Below are 17,363 nucleotides of genomic sequence, written 5' to 3' on the forward strand. Positions count from 1 at the left end.
AGGAGGAACCTCCTCCTGAGCTTTCCAGAGAAGAGGAAGGCAGTACTGAATTACAGCAGTGGTTTGAGGAAGATCACAGCTCAGAGACGGGTGAACAGAAGAGCTGGGAGGTGTTGGGAGAAGAGAGGGGGGAGACAGAGACAGAGCAGCCAGTTGACAGATTATCACTGGAGAGCATTTCTGACCCTCCGTCTCCCAGAACCTGGCGTGCATTGAAAGTGGAAGAGCAAAGGACTCAGAGACTATTAGCCCCTGGCAGCCGCCATAAGGAGAAGTGCTGTTACTAGGAAGGGAGGGGGAGAGGAGCTCAGTTAGAACAATACCATTTTAGGGAAGGCTGCATTCCTTCATCGTTCTCTGTGAATTATTGAATAAATTGCTTGGTAAGAACTCTTATCGTTTCTCTGATTCTGGGCTGCCCCGTGGGTGGGAGCTGATTCCCCAAAGCCTGACAGTATACTAGGATAAGTTCTCACTAAAATGCTGGTGAGTTTTCATGAGGGCTTTTAAAAAAGACATTACAAACTTGTGTCGAAATGTGGAGAAGTAAATGTAAAACTTGAGAAATATTAAACTGAGAGTGAACATAACTGACATATTTGCCCATCCATAAGTACAACTAGATTACAAATGATGAGATACATTTCAGGGAAGGGACGGGAAGGGTGGAAGACCATCTGTTTTGCATGCAGAAAGTCCCAGATTCATTCCCTGGCGTCTCCAGACAGGGCTGAAAAAGACTCCTTGTCGGAAACTCTAGAATCATAGAATTAAAGTTAGAAGGGACCCCAGGGGTCATCTAGTCCAGCCCCCTGCAATGCAGGAATCTCAACTAAAACACCTCTGGCAGATGAACATTCAATCTCTGCTTAAAAACCTCCAAGGAAGAAGAGTCCACAACCTCCCAAGGGAAACAACTCTTACTGTCAGAAAGTTTTTCTGTATGTTTAGTCTGAATTTCCCTTCTTGCAACTTGAAGCCATTGGTTCGAGTCCTACCCTCCAAAGCAGGAGAAAACAAACTTGTTCCCTCTTCCATGTGACAACCTTTAAGATACAGCAGTACCTTGGGTTAATTTGTTCTGGAGGTCCGTTCTTAACCTGAAACTGTTCTTAACCTGGGGTACCACTTTAGCTAATGGGGCCTCCCACTGCCGCTGTGTGATTTCTGTTCTCATCCTGAAGCAAAGTTCTTAACCCAAGGTACTATTTCTGGGTTAGCCAAGACTATAACCTGAAGTGTGTGTAACCCAAGGTACCACTGTATTTGAAGATGGCTATCATCTCTCCTCTCAGCCTCCTCTTTTCCGGGCTAAACATACCCAGCTCCTTCAAGCGCTCCTCATAAGGCTTAGTTTCCAGATCCTTGATCATCTTGGTTGCCCTGCTTTGCACAAGTTGCACAGATGGAAAATCAATGCCGGTCGGAGTAGGCAATATTGAGCTAGACGGACCCAATGTTCTGATTCAGTATGAGGCCACTTCCTACATCCCTTCCTGTGTTTCTAGGCACCAGGGGTCCGGGCGCAGGATGGAGTGGTGTGGTCAGTATTGCATCCAAGTTTTGGAGGGCCCTTTGACAAGAGACCCTCTGTGACCCCACCCTCAGTGAATCTTCCCCCTCATTGCAGCAGATCTAAAGAGTTCTTGTCAGTGGACGCCACACTGAGAAGCGGGTCCTCAGCAGATACAGTGGATGCTCGGGTTGCGAACATGATCCATGCAGGATGCATGTTCACAACCTGCAGTGTCCGCAACCCGCGTCGCGTCTGTGCACACACGGGTTGCAATTTGGCACTTCTGCGCATGTGCGACCACCAAAACCCAGAAGTAACCCATTCTGGTACTTCCGGGTTTCAGTGGTCCGTAACCTGAAAAAACGCAACCTGAAGCATCGATGTAATGTGGGGTTGGGGTTGCTTGTGCGTAACCTGCAACTGCTGCAAGCTGAGTTGTTTGGTTAAAACTTTCCCCCCGGCTGGACAGCCTCTACTCCGTGGCTGTCTCAATCGCTGGCAGAATCTGTCAGTGGGCGTTTCCTGAACTTTTTCCAACATAAAAGTTCTTTGACACCAAGTCTCCGCCTAGCCTCCCTGCGCGGAAGCTTTCTGCGCAGAGTGGGCGTCCCAAGCGGAGGTTCTGTGCTCTCCCCGCTGGTCTCGCAAGAACAGTCTCGGAGCCCTCCCTCCGAAGCTCCCTCAGCCTCCCCTTTCTTCCTAGCGTCACGCCTATCTCCTTCCCCAGCGGAAGCTTCCCCTCTCCCCTTGCTGGTTCCCTCTCCAGCATCATTGGGGAGCCTTAACACCACCCTTGGCTCTGATGGCAGTTCCCTGACACCCGAGGTACACGGCTATGCCAGCCCTGGGCATCAGGCATTCTTTCTTCAAGCCTATTGAGATGCTATGCATGAGCTTGAGCCTCATAGTTCTGCAGAGATTTGAACCCAGGTGTCCCGAGTATATATCCTACACCTTAATAATTTGATATACTATTGTTGTACTGTGTATTTTGGGTCTATGGACCGCAATAAAACTGTGTGTGTGCCTGTGTTATTAATTCCACCAAAAAAATAGAAGCAAGCAAAAAAAACCGCAACAACCATTTGATATTTTAAATGGATTTTTATGCTACAGGAACTGTATGACACATTTTCTGTGCAAAGAAAATGCTAATGGGATGCATAGTTGTGCTGTTTCCATGTGCAGTCAAAACATTTCAGCTATTCCTCTGCCAACAACTTACACACATACACTTTGTACTTCCAGCTCACAATTAACATGCCTTCATGGATTTTATACACATTTTCTTTTTAAGGCATGTGGGGCTCTGGCTGAGGGGTAGACTGAGTTTGGTAACGCAGCACTCCATCTCCCTGAATGGACCAGCCTCTGCTGCCTAGAAGGGTGGTGGAATCTATGTCTTATAGCAGAGGTTGGACAGCCACCTGTTGGGGGTGCTAACTCTGGTTTTCCTGCATTGAGTAGGAAGTTGCACTGGGTGGCCTACCAGGACCTTCCCAACTCTATGGTACTATATATTCACCTCCTCCCATATCCCACCAACCCCAAGGCTGTCAATCCATCTCTCTTCTGCAGGGGCAAACGAAGCCGTCGTGACACCCAGGGTGGCGCGCCGCTACATATGGTGCATGTGCGCCATCGCTACGTACGACTCATGTGCCATACGTAGCGATGCTGCACATGCGCTGTACATAGTGGTTTGCTGGCAGCGCCGCTCCAGCACCGTACGGATGGTGCCAGGATCCTCTGCTTGCAGCTCCAACCGCGAACAGAGGATCCTCCGTTCGCAGTTTTTTTTTTATTAATTTTTTTACAAATTTTTCTTTTACAAATTATTCAAACATAACCATATTCACCAATTTACAAATTTTTGACTTCCACCAGCTCCTCCCACAATCCTCATGTTTTATATTTGTTACGCATTTCCTTTATAATATATTGCCAGTTAGTAATATCCTTTCGTCTCGTTTTCTTTTTACAATACCCTTTATCATCACAAAGCCTCTTTAAAACTGACTAGCGTTGTCTGTTCGTCACAGATATTTTCCAGATAAATCGTAAACTTTCTCCAGTCCTCAGTGAACTTGTGATCTTTCTGGTATCTAATTTTCCCAGTCATTTTGTCTAATTCTGCAAAGTCCATAAGTTTCATTCTCCACTCTTCCACTGTCGGTAGTTCCTCTCGTTTCCATTTTTGGGCCATTAAAATTCTTGCCGCAGTCACTGCATATTGAAAAAGTTTATAATCACTTCTGTTGATTTCTCTTCCTGTAATTCCTAACAAAAAAGCTTCTGGTTTCTTTGCAAATGTATATTTAAACATCTTTTTCAACTCGTTATATATCATTTCCCAGAAGCCCTTAACCTTCCTACATTCCCACCACATGTGGGCAGTTATAGTTGGCGACGGAGGGATCCCACCGCTGTCCATATGGCGCTTGAGCGGCGCCAGCGGCAAACTGCTATGTACAGCGCATGTGCGGCATCATTATGTACAGCACATGCATGCGATGCCGCACATGAACTATATATAGCGGTTTGCCGCTGGCACCTGGATCCTCTGCTCGCGGCTACAGCCACAAATGGAGGATCCTCCACATGCGTCTTCGCAATGGCTGCTCGCGCAACCACGAGCCCTGCGGGGTGCCTTCTTGTCATCCCCCCAGACATGGTGCCTGGGGGCGACCACCACCCCTGCCCCCCCCGTTGTGACGCCACTGCTCTTCTGCACCCTGTGCAATTCAGGTCTTTAGTCATGGCCACATCCAATCCTTTAAACTTTGACTCATTATTAAATACACAGTTTTAATCTTCTCAGGACCCATAGGGATTTCAGCCCATATATTCATATTTCTAGGCTTGAATTTTGAATCATTTCTTTAATTATTATTATTTTTTCATTCTAAACCATTCCTCTGCATTTTGCCCTAACCATTCAAAGACGACGATGATTATTTTATTCCGTGTGCCTTGAGGTTTTAAAAGAAAATCTCTTCTGATCATGCTTCTATTGCTATTCCTTACTTTTTAATGAAAATCAGATATCATTTAAATCCCAGATGGTCCCCCTCCCCACATAACCCTCCTACCGCAATGCCATTTTAGCTCTTTCTGATGTGTCTTCCAAATTGGAACGGCATTAATGAATTGTCACTCATGCATTCATGCATAAATAATTCTGACCTTATCACCCACTAAACAATTACCTGAAGTTTAGCCGTACATGTTATTGGTTTGGACTGCGGGTGTCAGCTTGAACATTAATATTACAGGCAAAATTATGTGTGTGTGTTCCCTTTTTAATTGTTGCAGCTGAACCAACTGGGTGCTCTGTTGTCACTGTCACAACATCCATCTTGGATGGGCTTGTGGAACTTTCCTCAGCAAATTTGGCCTTTGGTAAATCGGGGGCGGGGAGGGGGAGGAAGAGAGAAACAGAAAAGAGCCACTTAATTAGATTCAAGTAAGGTTTTTGTGCAGAGCCCTATTTGGCAAGATGCTGCCACAAGTTCACCTGGCTTTTAATTATGTTGGCCATTTTCCTGTTGGCCAAACAAAGGGGGCCATCCACATCCTCCAAGAACCTGCCTTGTCCAAAAGGAACATAATGAGGGGAAATGGTTCTGGCTGCCCTATATTTTTCTGACAATCTCTTGGCCTAATGACATTTTTGTGCGCCACCCCAATCTCCAAGTGGAATTCCCAGAGTTCTAGGCACTTACCCAGGGTTCATGTTTCCTTCGGAGAATGAGGCGCAGAGGAGACTGTGGTGTCTTTGTGATGTGCAATTTATTCACACATATGTACAGCCTGAGCCTATCTTGGAAGGGTTCACAGCATTAACACTCCAATAGGGTCTTCTCCCTTAGATTCAAGCAGAAATCAGCCATCTTTTTTTCTTTGCCTTTCCAACCTGCTTTCTCCCCCTTTCTCTCCCATCACACACAGCTCTACGCTAAGATCACTTCAGGAGGAAACTAGTCTGTCTTATATTTTAACACTTGTTAGGATTATAGGGATTAGAATTCTGGCACCCACCAAGTCATAACACTATTTATTGATGTGTTAAAGTAAAGGTAAAGAGACCCCTGACTGGTCCAGTCGTGGCCAACTCTGGGGTTGCGGCACTCATCTCGCTTTATTGGCCGAGGGAGCTAGCATACAGCTTCCGGATCATGTGGCCAGCATGACTAAGCTACTTCTGGCGAACCAGAACAGCGCACAGAAATGCCGTTTACCTTCCTGCCGGAGCGGTTCCTATTTATCTACTTGCACTTTGACGTGCTTTCAAACTGCTAGGTTGGCAGGAGCAGGGACTGAACAACGGGAGCTCACCCCGTCGTGGGGATTCGAACCGCCAACCTTCTGATCGGCAAGCCCTAGGCTCTGTGGTTTAACCCACAGCGCCACCCTATTGATGTGTTAGTTTTATTGAAATATGCAATGCATACACAGAGAGAGGGGGGGAGGGAGAGGGGGGAGGGAGAGAATCCTCCAACAACAATAGCAACATCAATAAAGACAGGTTGGTTAAAGGGGGGGGTGTCACATTCCAAGGTCCTGTCTGCACTGTCTGCACTGTTCGGGGGTTTGCTTTTTTTTTATATAAAAAAAAAGGGGGGTATCAAGTTCTATTGTCAGGGAGTTCCACAGGGCAGAGAGTTCCTCGTTAAAAACTCAGTCCATGGTAAAGGATGATTGAACCCCAAGGATGTGGGCAACCACCAGGTTTCCCATTGAAAGTTCTTAGCAACTGAGGTGGAGCATAAGGAATCAGGTGGTACTTTGGGCCACATCCAATATTAGCCCTGCTCAGAGTAGACCCTTGAAATTAGTGAGCATGATAAACTTAGGTCTATTTGTTGTAATGGATCTACTCCAAGCACATCTTAGTTAACCACAACCCTTTGTGAATTAACAAAATGACATTGAACCTGGCCTGGAGGCAAATTGGTGATAACTATAACAGCAACAGTCGCCCTCAAAGCATCTTGTCTTAGAGTCATAGAATTGGAAGGAAACTCCAAGGATTATCTTAGTCCAACACTCTTCCTTGCACTTTATCTTCCAGAGAATGTCCCTCTAGGCTTTGATTTTCTCTCTCTTTCCCCCCCTGCCCTCCATACCAGAAAAGCTGGATGAAATATCGTATGCATGTGAGCCAAGACACCTAGTTAGTTAGGATAGTCTGGAAATGGGACTGTCAGCTGAATCCAAGGGTGCTAAATATGCCTCACGATAGCAGCCGACGCCTTCAGGAGGTGCTGAGATCTGTGGGCACTGTCCCCTGTGGTGAGCCACTGAATTGCACATGGCAGCTTCTTCAGGCCTTGGACTGCCTCTACCCACCCAGGTTAGCTTCTGGATAATCCTGGTCCTGACTCTTGGTTTTGTCCCCTGGCTGCTGGTTTCCAGCTCCTGGAGTTCCTGAGGCTGCTGCGCATGTACAGAGCATGGCAAACCACCTATTGATTGAATGCAGGCAGGCGGAAGTTTGCTTAGCACTTTCAAACCAGCTTCAGGTTGGCATGAGAAATGTTTCAGTGCCAGGTGGGACCGCATCTGTGCTTGAAGGATGAGGGATGGGTTTTTAATGTTTGATACTTTATTATGTTTGATATATCCTGTAAGTGGCTGGGGAAACCCAGCCAGATGGGCGGGGTATAAATAATAAAATTATTATTACGGCGGTGATGATTATTTGCGTGTCTGCTTAACGTCGTCGGCTGCTAGCTGTCAGACCTCTTCACACTCTCTGCCTGAGCATCCTTGAGAGAGGCTGGTGCAGCTGCAGCCCTCACACCAAATTAATTTTGCAAATTGTGGTGAAATGAGAGAAGCTTTTTCGGCTTTGTGAACGTTAATTAACTCAGCTACATAAGAATGATCCCAGCCCTTTGCTATCTGCAAAATGTTCCGCCAAGATAAAATAATAATAAAAAGCACCACATCTTCATGGTGGGGATTCACCATTTTTTGCTAAATATGATTTGCAAATTATTATTATATTAAAACCCTAATGGTGAAGAACACCTCTGCTGCATGGTCAAGATAGTTCTCAAAGGGAAAACCTTTGTCTGCTAGGATGGGGGACCTGTAGCCCTACAGGTTCTGTGGGGCATCTCTGACCATTCACAGTGTTGGTTGGAGCTGATGGGAGTTAGAGCCCTTCATCATCTGGAGGCCCAGCAGATCCCCAGCCAGCCATGTTTCCTGATTTAAAAAAGTCCCATTCCATTATTAACCTCAAGATATCTTTCCCTTTGATTTAACTGAAGTATGAGAAAATGGGGTGGCGGGCTTCCAAGTGCCTGAGATTGGTAGCATCAGGCTGACTAATTTTGTTTTTAAGGGAAGTCCTTCCTTAAAAAAAAAAAAAAACCTTTCTGCACTGATTTTGTGAAAATTAAGTCTTTGCTCTAAGTAACAATAACAGCAATAATAATGACCAGTTCTTAGGAGCACATTGGACAGCCTTCCTGACTTCTCATACTTATGGGACAGGACAGCCAAGGATGTAATGGGTTTTTCATGTTAAACGAAAAACAAAAGCAGAAAATCCTGCATCCCAGACACAAGAATTTCACTGTTTTTTTCTACCCTTTCAGTAATTTTCAAATCCAATTTCTTTTCTCATGACTAGGAGAGAGGGAAAATACCAAAATAAATTTTCAGCACAGCACTAGTGGCAAGTGTGAACACTCTGTACAAGAGGGAGGAGGGTACAGCTCAGTGATAGAGTATGTGTGATGGCCTGGGATTTGGACTCGGACTCGGAACCGGAGGAGTCTCGGTCCGCACTGGATCCTCTGTCTCAGGTGGCATCTGAACTGAGTCTGGGGCCTGATTCTGAAGAGCCCCAGTCTGCACAGGTTTCCCTGCAACAAGCACCAGCTGGCCCGAGTCAGGGGCCTGAGCCTGCCCTGGCTCCAGATTTGGGGATTACCTCGTTGCCTTCAGCTGGGCCATCACTTACAGCTGCTCCACTACCGGTTGGGTCAGGGGAGGCTGAGGCGGCCCCTGGGTCTAGTAACCCACCGACGTCTCCCGAGCTGCAGAGACTAAGGTCTGAGAGAAGGAGAGACCTGAGTACTCGCAGGAGGAGTGCTCACCTTCGGGCGAAACAGGGAGGTGAGTTGCTGGGCGATCAGGACCGGCCGTAACTCCGTCAGAGATAAAAGGCTGACGGACCCCGCCCCAGGTTGTGGGAGCAACATTGCTGCTTGCTGGAACCTGCCTGTTACCCTGTGCCTGACCTAGCCTGGTTTCCTGTCTTGGCCCTGTTTGACTGATTCCTCATGGAATCCTTGGATTCGGGACCAGACCTGGACCGCGTTGCTCAGGTTAACCCCTGGGCCCAGCACAGTATGCACCAGGTCTCGGGCTCAATCACTGGCATCTCCAAAAAGAGCTGGAATATAATCCTGTCCTCAAAACCTGGAGAACTATTGTCAGTCTGTGTAGATAATAGTGTTAAGAAGGGTTTGGGGAGGCAGGGGGAGTCAGTCTGGATAGTGTCCTTGGATCCATTCCAGGCCTGTGATTCTGTATCCAGTGAGGGTTAGAATCCAGTAGAGGAGGTTGCTGAACTGGTCAGACAAGTTTATTTATAAGACAATGAGCTTAGCTGGCCACTGAAGTGCTCTCATCCTCATCTCAAAGAATGCGCTAGGTTGCAATAGCTGCAGCTAAGTGATGGAGAACAATAGACCAAATAGTGGCTGGACTGAAAGGTTCTGTTTGTGTTGTGTGTGTGTGTGTGTGTGTGTGTGTGTGAGAGAGAGAGAGAGAGAGAGAGAGAGAGAGAGTGTGTGTGTGTGTGTGTGTGTGTGTGTGTTCAGGAAGCTCCTGCAGCCAATAGGAAGCCGTGCCTTGGTTTTCAAATGGTTTCAGGAGTTAAACCGACTCCCGGAACGGATTAAGTTTGAGAACCAAGGTTTCACTGTACTGCACTGAACTCAGTGGCGTAGCGTGGGGGGTGCAGGGGGGGCCGGCTGCACCGGGCGCAACATCTGGGGGTTAGGGTTAGGGGGCGCAAATCCACGGGTTAGGGGGTGCAAATTACTTGCCTTGCCCCGGGTGCTGACAACCCACGCTACGCCACTGACTGGACTTTGGGGCTCCTCTGGTAACCTAACAGAGAATCCAGCTCTGCAGGCATGCTAATGCTGTGAGCTCCTCCATCCCATGCTCAGATTGTATACATGAGCAAATAAAGCCAATATTCTAATTTTTCGAGTTTCACCTGTACATGTGTAAATAAAGCCACATATACTAAAGACACCACAGTCTCCGCTGACCTCCATTTCCAAGGAAACCAAACCCTGACTAAGTTCCTGGGACCCCTGGAGTCTCTCACTGCCCGGAGGATGTGGTGGCATGTAAACAATACTTGGCAGCATGGACCCCTGGTTTGACTCTGTAGAAGGCAGCTACCCGTCTTCCTAAAAAGAATAGGAAAGAATAGCATGGGTAGCGTATTGCATAAGTTCCCCTTTGGAAACAGAAGTAGAAAACCCAGAGCTCCAGGCTTGGTGGGGTTTATAAACACTTTTAGGGGAAGTTCCAGCGGTTTTGAGAAATGCTGCCTTCATGATATACCACCAGCTCCCCTCTGACTTGCTTTCACAACCCTGCCCACCCCCCAGTAAGACCCCACTACAATCAGTACATTAAGGGAAAAGATCCTTTTCCCAGCACATTCAATTTCCTTCCCTCCTGGTGCCTTGCATTTGCTCCGCAGATGGCTTCTTTATTAAGAACAGCTTCCGACATGCAATCTAGTCATTTAAAAAAAGGAGAACAAAGAGTGAATTCCAAAGGGCATTCTACTCCTACAGGAAAGATTAGCATATTATGTGCTGGTTGTGTTAAGCCATTACTGCTTGCAAGCAGCGGTACGCATGAACTTTCTTTCGCTATCCCCCCTCCTCCCTTTTCTTCCGTTCTTTTCTTCTCAAAGAGCCCTAAAGTAACAGATGCCATTTATGGGATCTCTGCATATTTATAGGCAGGGCTGTTTTTGCTCCATGTTAAAATGAATGCAGAATCCCCCACTGTAGCATTTCAGAAAGCCATCGTGGAAAGATGGGGAGGACAGGGCCGTCTTAAGCATATCCGGCGCCGAGGTGCAAAGCTCCCTTTGGTCCGTCCCCCCCATTTCCCAGAGTTTTTTTAGGGAGGATGGCGCTGCCAGCGGGCCTGGTGGAGGTGGGCAGCGGCTGGAGGGCAGCTCCTCTGGTGGGGAAGAGGCAGAGGCTGGACGTGGCGCCTCCTGGCTCAGCTGGCCGCTTCATGCCGTGGTGGCCACAGCAGACGGAGGCTCCGGGCACGGCGCTACTTCTGCGCGGCATGGCAGAGGCGGGTGAGGGTGGTGAGTTCATGCCTTAGGTGTTGCGTCCAGTCTCTGCCTATTCCTTGGTGCCCTCCAGAACTTGGTGCCCTGGTGCCCTGCACCACTAGCCTCTATGGGGAAGACACCCCTGGGTGGGGAAGCAGTCGAGCATCTGCTCTGCATGCAGAAGGGTCAGAGAGGTCTGAAACATGAGAGTCACCACCTGTCAGGGTAGCCTTCAACCTTTTCAGACCCAGGATTCACTTTTAACCCAAACATGTGTTTAGGGGACCCATCTCTTTTCTTTTCTTTTCTTTTCTTTTCTTTTCTTTTCTTTTCTTTTCTTTTCTTTTCTTTTCTTTTCTTGATATTTATTAAATTTTCCACTTTAACGATCCAATAAAAACCACATTTAATCATTCCTAATTATAATATATTTTGAATTATGGTGCTGGAGGAGACTCTTGTGGAGTCAGTGTGGTGTAGTGGTTAAGAGCGGTAGTCTCGTAATCTGGGGAACCGGGTTCGCGTCTCCGCTCCTCCACATGCAGCTGCTGGGTGACCTTGGGCTAGTCACACTTCTCTGAAGTCTCTCAGCCCCACTCACCTCACAGAGTGTTTGTTGTGGGGGAGGAAGGGAAAGGAGAATGTTAGCCGCTTTGAGACTCCTGAAGGGGAGTGAAAGGCGGGATATCAAATCCAAACTCCTCCTCCTCCTCTTCTTCTTCTTCTTCTTCTTCTTCTTCTTCTTCTTCTTCTTCTTCTTGAGAGTCCCATGGACTGCAAGAAGATCAAACCTATCCATTCTTAAGGAAATCAGCCCTGAGTGCTCACTGGAAGGACAGATCCTGAAGCTGAGGCTCCAATACTTTGGCCACCTCATGAGAAGAGAATACTCCCTGGAAAAGACCCTGATGTTGGGAAAGATGGAGGGCCCAAGGAGAAGGGGACAACAGAGGACAAGATGGTTGGACAGTGTTCTTGAAGCTACCAGCATGAGTTTGACCAAACTGCGGGAGGCAGTGGAAGACAGGAGTGCCTGGCGTGCTCTGGTCCATGGGGTCACGAAGAGTTGGACATGACTAAACTAATAAACAACAACAACAACAACAACAACAACAATTATAATGCAACAAAACAGCCGAATAATCATGCCAAATTATATATTTTTGGGTGACTTCCCATGCTCTGAAGTTCAGGGAGTGATGATCTAATATTGTTACTGCATTCCTTAATTAATTGAGGTAGTCCCGATAAACATTTCCGATGTTGATCCTTCATTTATTTTTAACAGCCTCTGAGTTCATTTAACAAGCGGGTTAATCCTTTGTAGTTCTGTGTGAAATATTGTCCTGTTGTAATCCAACGTTCTCATCCACTTTCACTTTCTGCACAAATACATCTCTTAGTGCGTCACGGCCAAGATTGAGGGGGATGTCACCTTTCACCATTAACATGGGGCAGATAACCAAAGTTCCCTCCTGTAATCTTATTCCAGCTGCTAGCAAGCTGATGTCTCCGTAAAAAACACCATAGCTCCCATCGTAAATTCTTTTTATCATCCCATTAAAGGTCTTTGCCAGAATCATTTCAAATTTCACACAGTCAATTTCATAGTTGAATAATGGTAACAAGATTGGGGTACCCAATTTTTAATCTATAACGGTAACAAGATTGGGGGACCCAATTTTTAATCTTTTACCATATATGCGCAAGGTGGTAGTGCTCCTGTTGTGACCCACCTTGGATCAGACCATCACCTGGTAGTGGATACAAAGGAAAATCCTGCAGTCAACAGGATTCAACTCTCTGCTATCCAGTCGGTGAGTGGGACAGGGGTGCTATCTTGCCCTCAGGATTGTGGGTACCTGCCTCTGCATCTGAGGCACACCCACCGATCCACCCTGGAAAAGGGGTGCCTTGCTGGCTGGCTGCAGAGGGCAGAGCTGAACTGCCTCTTTCTCGCAGGCAGCGCCACTGACGCCTGCCAGCTTTTCTCATGGACTTTGTGGGTCCCAGCCCCCACAATTCTATTGTTGTGGGTGCCCAGGCACCCACGGCCCCTTGCTGTTGGCTCCTGTTGAGTGGCAGGTTAAATCCTGTTTCCCCAGTGCATTCCCTGCCTCCAAAAGTAGAGGGAGAGCATAGCCAGCACGGCTTGTGCCTAGCCATCGAGAGTCTTATCATCTATGAATTTACCTAAACCTTTTGTGGGTACCAATTCCATAGTTTAACCACACACTTTATGAAGAAGTCCTTTCTTTTCCCTTTCCTGACTCTTCCAACTGTCAGTTTTGTAGGATGCCCTAGTCAGCTAGCTATTAAGAGGGAGGGAGAAAAACAACTCTACTCACACGTCTAGGGGTTAAGGGAAAGCTTTATACTAATGCAAAGAGTCTCAATTGCAAGGCAAGCTTGACCTTTAACACGTCTTGCTTTTTCAGAAATGCCTCATGGCTTACTTGCAGCCTTCTCTGTTTTAATTTGGTTCCAGCTTGTTCGTTACAGCTCTGAAGGACTTCTGCAGCTGGGCCCTCTGGGATCTACTGCATTTCTGCCTGACTCCAAATGTCTCGTTGACGATGGGAAAGGGAGGACCCCCACTCTGAAGAAATGTGAAGACACCTTGAGGCCGGCACAGAGGCTGTGGGATTTTACACAGGTATTGTAGCCTGTCGCAAAATATTACAGGGTTTTGTGTTCGTGTTCAGGATTCTCAGTAGTCTCTTCCATCTCCCTTTCCCCAGGTTTGTGACTTGCCCTCATCAGACTTCAGCAATCTTTTGTAATATGGCATCCTGTGTGAGGCCAAGAGTTGGCACTGCCAAATGGATCTTCTCAATTTTGCACCCCCTCAGCTCAGTGGCCTGTGCAGCAGAACCGCCCGCACCACCCTAAATCCGGCACCACGCCCATGTTCTGAAAAAGTATTTGTTTTGTGTTGTTGCCAAAGGCAGCCTTTCTTTTGAATTCAAAGTCAAAAAATTGCACTTGTGAGTGAAGACTTTTGGCGTTCATGGTTGCACAACTGCTGGGAATTGCAAATAGGGAGCGTTGCTGTTGCGCTCAGGTCTTGCTTTCAGGCATATAATAATAATAATAATAATAATAATAATAATAATAATAATACAACATTATTATTTATACCACGCTCATCTGGTAACTGAGTTGGCTACTGTGTAAACATGTGGCTGAACTATACGGACTTTAGCCTGATTCATCAGGGCTCTTCGATTCCTAGCTGATATTGACAGGCTTGAAAGCAAATTAAATAGATATTTAATAGCAGACTTGTAAAAATATTCCAGCAAGTTGTTCAATGGATTTAAGGGTAGACTGTATCCTCCAATGCCTTCAATTTTTCTCCTTTGCCATTTCTCTCTTTTTCCTCCTATAATTTTTATAAAATCTTCTGTTTTACATTTTAGAATGTCCATTTAAACAACCTTAAAATAACAATGACTTCCTTTCTTCTCTTTCCATGGTGCATTTTGCATAATATAAATCCCTGCATATTTTATATAAACTAAACCATTCAGTATTCCATTATGTTTACATATGTTCTTCTTGTTCTCTTATTCTATATATTAAGCCCGCAACCTGTTCATATTCTATCAGCTTAAGTTGCCATTCTTCTTTAGTTGAGACTTCACTCGTTTTCCATTTTTGGGCTAACAAAACACAGGCTGCAGTAGTGGCATACATAAATAACCTTTTTTGACACCTGGGGATTTCTGTCTGAATTATCCCCAACAAAAAGGATTCTGTTTTTGGGGTTTTTTTGAGAAGTACTTGTAAACATTTCCCCCCCAATTCATTATGAATTATTTCCCTAACCCTCTGCCATTTCTCTAATGACTTGATTTGTTTCCCTGTCCACCATATATCGGTTTTCAGTATTCGTTTGTTTGTTTGTTTGTTTGTTTGTTTGTTTATTATTGCAAAGTAATTACATTGAAACAAAGCATACATAAAAATACAATAACGATACATAAAAATACAATAACAAATAAAGCAAAGTATAAAAGAAAAGAGGAAGGAAGGAAGGAAGGAAGGAAGGAAGGAAGGAAGGAAGGAAGGAAGGAAGGAAGGAGAAAAAATAATAAAAGTGAAGAGAGAAAGTAGAAAAGAAATAGAAAATAGAATGGTTAAAGAAAAAATACTTTAGAAAAACCATTAACACCTTTTTTACATAAACAATAGGTAATAAATAATTGACTTCCACCAATCTCACAGCCCTTCCTTTCGTACTTAATATGCCTATCTTTATTTCATTATTATTCTTATCTTAATATGTATATATATGTATTTACATTTTCCTTTCCGTTCATGAGATCATTCTAAACACAGCCAGATTTTTACCCTTGAATCTTGTCTTTCAATATATTCATTCAGAGAGTCCCATTCCTTCTTGATGATATTTTCTGGTTTATGTCTTATTGTGTATTTGTTTCTTTCACCCCTACAGAACGGCCCAATCATCAGCCGAGACACTGGCCGGTGTCTAGAAGTAGAGATGTCCAAGGATGCCAACTTTGGGCTCCGATTAGTCGTACAAAGATGCTCGGGGCAGAAATGGATGATCAGAAACTGGATCAAGCATGGCCGGCATTGATTCAGAGCTGGGAAGATGCTTACTCTTCTGGAGTCCTTTGACCAGTACGTGGGCGCCCCTCCAAGAGATTCAGGTTAAAGAGGACTATTGTGATGAGAAGAAGACAGCTCATTGAAGGAGAAGGTTTACTGCTGGGCACATGTTCTTTTATTTTTTTAAAGAAAGGAAAGATGGAGACTGGCATTCCACCTAAGGCCACGGAAGTGATACACCTGTACCTAGACCGTATCATTTCAGACTAGGGCTTATAGGCGCACATGATACAATCACCTCTCCATTAAGGAAAAGAAATCCCTGCATATAGAAGACTGGCATGTCAGAGGGAAAACTCGTCTCTTTGATATGCTCTTTTCTAAGTTCACTAAGTTCTAAGTTCCTAAGGAGGAACTTTCAATCACGTGAGTCTGAAGTTTCATAGTCCAAGCAAAGGTTTACCACCTTAGTGAGAGCTGAGCCTATCCTCATAACAATGGATGCCCCAGAAAGACTTGTGCAAGCTTTCTGCTTTTTTGGAACTCAGTCGGAGAGCAACCACAGAAGCCAGACTTTGCGTCCACTTTCTGGGAGGAAACAGGAGGGCAGCCATATTTGGGTCAGGTTTGCAGGACAGATCAGTCTCGTGCCTCACTGCAGAAGGTCCCTGGGGCAGAAGGATCTGTTAGCTTTAAGTTGCTGACTGATGCACAACTCTTATGGTGAACAGAACCGTGTGCCTTTTCTACTGTACTTCCTATCCAAGCGGACTGGGGAAATCCCACCTCTTCAGCATGTCTGAGTAACTATTCTGAACAATAACATCGACGACGACGGCGAAATACTCTGTAAATAAATTACACTGCAAAAGAAAGAAAAGAAAAGAAAATCTAATGTTTCCAGAGTGTTTGCCTTGGAGTCTCAGTTTAATTGTTCTTAATTATTCGGGGGGGGGGGGAGTGGGAACAGATGGGGCATTTTTAGAACAGTGGGGCTGGTCCATTCATCTGGAAGCAAATTATTGGGGGGGGGGGAATCCACTAGTCTCAGATTTGTGCTTTTAAAACACCTGCATTTTTTGTATTGAATAGCACAAAGGGCAGGCCCAATGCTTTCACAAGGCATACTGCAATAGCTGCCAGTGCTCTGTGAGGCCACACCCAAAATGTCTGCCCTGGGCGCCATTTTTAATTTACTGCCACCACCACCACCCCACCCAGTGAGCAGCTTCTCTTTCGTTCCCACAGTCCTGAATATGAAGGTCACACGCACACCATATGTTTAAAACACTATTATACCACTTTGTTTAATAATTAAGAATGCCTTTTTCCATAATAGTTGGCTGATTTTGATTTTTAACTCCTTTATATTTTTAACTGTATGGTTTTATACATAGTTGCTGGAAACCACACTGATATTATATAATAAACAAACAACACTCACAGACAATCCTCGGATTCTTAAGGGTGCTGGGAACTGTAGCTCTGTGAGAACAGCGCTCTTAACAAACTACAGCTACCAGGATCCTCCGTAACAGTTAAAATGGCATTTATAGTGTGGATGCAACCTAAGCCATTGTAGAGTATGGTACAAGAGACTGGTGCCATGTTTGGTAGTAGAAATCATCTTTCCGTTTCCTCCTCTCACAATGCTTCAGAATAAATCAACTTCCAGGGCTTCGGGGTGGGGATCCAAAAAGGTATTGTGGGGTGTTAGAAGACACTTTAAAACGAAGGGCAGGGCAGGCATCAGAAGTGGGAGAGGACCCACCAACAGGTAGCATTTTTGCCACAGGTCCTCTCATCCCCAGAGCCAGGAAAAGATGGGTGTTCAAAGTGGGAAACTTTATAAGGCTATGTGCAGCATGGGTAGGCAAACTAAGGCCCAGGGGTGAGATCCGGCCCAGTCGCCTTCTAAATCCA

The 17,363-nt window shown here is 45.7% G+C and overlaps 1 protein-coding gene across 2 annotated transcripts in view; it reads left to right on the forward strand.

Moving 5' to 3' along the window:
- GALNT9 (polypeptide N-acetylgalactosaminyltransferase 9) overlaps nt 1-15,996 on the forward strand; it is a 186,007-nt gene extending 170,011 nt beyond the window's left edge. For both annotated transcript variants that reach the window (XM_081842695.1, XM_081842696.1), the window contains 2 exons: nt 13,348-13,515; nt 15,322-15,996. In XM_081842695.1, the coding sequence (XP_081698821.1) occupies nt 13,348-13,515; nt 15,322-15,468 (315 nt within the window). In that variant the 3' untranslated portion in view covers nt 15,469-15,996. The remainder of the gene's footprint in view (nt 1-13,347; nt 13,516-15,321) is intronic.
- Nucleotides 15,997-17,363: the final 1,367 nt, after the last annotated feature.

This window comes from Podarcis erhardii, assembly GCF_964252035.2.
Source record: "Podarcis erhardii genome assembly, chromosome: 15".
In the NCBI taxonomy this organism is placed as follows: domain Eukaryota; kingdom Metazoa; phylum Chordata; class Lepidosauria; order Squamata; family Lacertidae; genus Podarcis; species Podarcis erhardii.